The sequence below is a fragment of the Rhincodon typus genome, chromosome 40, assembly GCF_021869965.1.
Source record: "Rhincodon typus isolate 14 chromosome 40, sRhiTyp1.1, whole genome shotgun sequence".
Classification (NCBI taxonomy): Eukaryota; Metazoa; Chordata; class Chondrichthyes; order Orectolobiformes; family Rhincodontidae; genus Rhincodon; species Rhincodon typus.
The window spans coordinates 1,387,361-1,391,041 of record NC_063371.1 but is presented as its reverse complement, the minus strand read 5'-3'; the positions used below and the strand labels follow the sequence as shown (position 1 = coordinate 1,391,041).

General features: G+C 52.2%; 1 protein-coding gene across 1 annotated transcript in view; it reads left to right on the top strand.

The window, feature by feature from the left end:
- The window catches only part of LOC125487352 (ankyrin-1-like), a 20,344-nt gene extending 18,031 nt beyond the window's left edge, over positions 1-2,313 (top strand). Inside the window, exon 5 of the mRNA XM_048618660.1 lies at positions 1,443-2,313. Coding sequence (XP_048474617.1) covers positions 1,443-1,784 — 342 coding nt within the window. The 3' untranslated portion in view covers positions 1,785-2,313. The remainder of the gene's footprint in view (positions 1-1,442) is intronic.
- Positions 2,314-3,681: the final 1,368 nt, after the last annotated feature.

Here is a 3,681-nt window from a genome sequence, read left to right as displayed (position 1 = left end):
ACCCCCCCGACTTACAGTCAACCAGCAAGTGTCCGCTAAGGCATTGACTGATGGGCGACTGGTTGGCGGGCGCAGACCCTGACTCCCGTGCCCAGAAATCCGAGAAAACGTGCCCAGGAGAGGTGTCACTTCCAAATGGCGCCCGGCCTACAGTAGGAGTGTTGGGGGCACTGAGGGTGAGCTTCCAAGGCCATGACACCATGGCGTCCAAGGTCCCCCTCGTGGCTGTCTGACGCGATGCCCGATGCCTGCTCCCGTGTTTTGGTGGGGCCGCGTTCTGTTTCACTTCCAGAGTTCGGGACAAGCGCGGCTCACTTGGCACGGACACCAGTCTCTTCCAAAGCATGCGTTGTTCTCGGGTAACCTACTAACCGGCCTCGCGGCCCTCCCTCCTCTCCTTTCCCTCAGCGGACTGGAGTTTAACCTGCACGCTGGACGACCCTCTGTCACAAACGCGAGGATGTTCCAGAGACCCGCTGAGGGATCGTGAGGGATCCACTCACCTCTGACAAACGTTGCTGCCTGAGCCTGATGGGGTGTGGAAATGCAGCAGGGCATCCTGCTTGTGTGGCGATGGTCCGAATGGATTCTTTCTAGACTCAGACCAATACCACCGCACACCCACCCCCCGCCCCACCCCACTGGCTACAAACGCTTTCAAAAGGTTCAAAATTGGTCACAAAGTGGGGGGTTTTAAAATAAAATAGGGTCAAGGATTACAGGCTGACTGCGTCAAACTCAGGCATGCAGCTCCAGCTTTCCAGAGTGAGCTTTGTGAAAGACGCAGCGTTGTCGCGTTCAGCCTGTTGAGATGCAGGGCGCTTGTTCAAACGGGTGGAGAAACGCGAAGGCATGCTCACGGCGAGGTGGTAAACCGAACCGAACTGCGGGTCACTGGGAAACGTGTCGATAGCTTGGCCGACTCTTCCCCCCCGCACCCCCCCACCCGAAAAAAACGGAGGCGGTAAGGCGCGTTCATGCTGAGATTGGCCAAGGTTTGAGGTTGGGGGAAACCAGGGAAAGGAAGCCAGAGTTGAGGTGGGCTCCCGCGAGATCTGCAGCAGGTTGACATGTTGGAACTAGCACCTTGCCCATTGTGGGTGCTGTGCCCCCCCCCCACCCAACCCCAACTTCCAGCTCAACACCCAGCTTTTTTTTCCCCAGAGCTGCCATGGACATTGTCCTTGTACCATTGATGCCGCCAGTTCTGATGGGCACGGAGTAGGTGAATGCAGGGGGGATTTGAACAGTTTCGGGGTGGGAGCTGCGAACTGGGGGTCTGGGCGGGCAGGAGGGCGACAGGATTTGAGATTTGTGCGCCAAGAAACCCCGGCTGGCGGATGTAGGATTGTGTTGTTGGCGTGAGTGAGCATCGCCCCACGAGGGTGGAGGGAGAGCGGGCACCCGAGGAGCACCACGTTCACTTCTCTTCGCTCCTACAGGGTGAAGAGGCCAAGAACATTCCGGGAGAATCGGTGACAGAGGAGCAGTTCACAGACGAAGACGGCAATCTTGTCACAAAGAAAGTAATGAATGTGTTTGATGTTCCACAGGGTGGGCCTCTTAACTTTGCGCGGTGTGTGTGTCGGATGGGTTTGGAAGGGGGGTGGAAACAGCAGAATAGAAACCTAGCTCACTATTGGCACACCGACAGGTCAGGACACATTTCCAGCCAGCAACATTGCTCCAAAGTGGAAAGCATTTCTGTGCCACCAGGTGCCACGTCACTGCATCAAAACAAAAGGGGAAGATTATTTATTCCTCTCTCTCTCTCTTTTTCCTAATCAACCTGTTCTGAGATGTTACTACTTACCTCTGGAGGAAGTGGGACTTAAACCCAGGCTTCCCAGTCCAGGGCTCGTGGACCAGACCAAAGCCCACTCCAATATATCAAGGAGACAACCTAGACTCCTCACTTTTAGCTTATTTAAATACAAGTGAATGGTGCGGTGTTCCAGATGTAATTCGATTGGTTACAAGACTTGGCTTTATGCAAAACACATTTTATTCTTACCCTATAGTTAAAAGAAGAAGACTTGGTATAACTTTAACCCGAACAGAATAATAGAGTATTTAACTGTAAACAGCAAAAGTTCTGATATAGTAACATCCCGTGAACACACCCCTGGCAAACCAAAATTCAGTCAAACAGATTGTCTCGTGTGCGATTCTCGCAGCAGAAAAAACACAAGCTGTTAGCTGCAGCCAAGAGAGAAAATTCTGGTAGAGAGAGAAAGAGCGAGAGAGAGAGAGCAAGAGCGAGAGTGTGTGAAAGAGAGAGAGCAAGAGCGAGAGTGTGAGAGAGAGAGAGAGCAAGAGCGAGTGTGTGTGAGAGAGAGAGAGAGATCAAGAGCGAGTGTGTGTGAGAGAGAGAGAGAGCAAGAGCGAGAGTGTGTGTGAGAGAGAGCGAGAGAGCAAGAGTGTGAGAGAGAGAGAGAGCAAGAGCGAGATTGTGTGTGAGAGAGAGAGAGAGATCAAGAGCGAGAGTGTCTGTGTGAGAGAGAGGGAGAGCAAGAGCAAAAGTGTGTCTGAGAGAGAGAGAGAGAGAGCAAAAGCGAGAGAGAGCGAGAGTGAGTGTGTGTGTGTGAGAGAGAAAGAGAGAGAGAGCGCTTCCAAAGCCAACTTCAAAACCCCAACAATTACTGAAAGCTAAAAACTAAAAGTCTCATTCTGTTGGAGCCTGATTCCATGAATTCATTCTGCTTCTACAGTTCCAACTTTTAAAACAAAACTGCCAAGGGTTAGGGTAAAGCAACAACATCTCCTTGCTCAGTTTCCTTGGTTTAAAGTAGCGTCCTTTCCTCAATTGGCCCACAATCCAAAATACAGACAAGTGAAAAGAATGCATTCATTATAAGGCGGCACAAACAAATTCGGATCAGCCAGCTGCTCCATGTTTTGGTGACATGTGGTTTCTTGCCTGTCCCTGTGATTGTGGGGGTGGAGATCATGCAATGCTGAGAGTGAGGGCCACTCAGGGACTAGGAGAAGTCCAGCCCTTGGCAGCGTGTTGGCCATACCAACAGCAAATGCTTGATCTGTGCAGTTCCCCAGCTCAGTCTGCAGTTCACAGATCACTGAGAGTTGGTCAGCCCACTTCCCTTGGGAGTAGGAAGGCAAAATCACCTGCCCATCTTGGTCAGGAGGGCAGAGCAGATGGTATTGAATCATGCCGCCCAAATATCATTGACTACAATAAAACTGAGAATCAGGCTGTCCCGAGCACGTCCTGCCTGTTCTGTGAGCTACAGTCCAACTGAGAATCAGGCTGTCCCGAGCACACTATGCCTGTTCTGTGAGCTACAGTCGAACTGAGAATCAGACTGTCGCGAGCAAGTCCTGCCCTGTTCTGTGAGCGACAGTCGAACTGAGAATCAGACTGTCACGAGCACGTCCTGCCCTGTTCTGTGAGCTACAGTCAAACTGAGCATCAGACTGTCCTGAGTACGTCCTGCCCCGTTCTGTGAGCGACAGTCGAACTGAGCATCAGACTGTCCTGAGTACGTCCTGCCCCGTTCTGTGAGCAACAGTCGAACTGAGAATCAGACTGTCCTGAGCACATCCTGCCCCATTCTGTGATCTACAGTCGAACTGAGAATCAGACTGTCCCAATCACGTCCTGCCCCGTTCTGTGAGCGACAGTCGAACTGAGCATCAGACTGTCCCGACCACGTCCTGCCC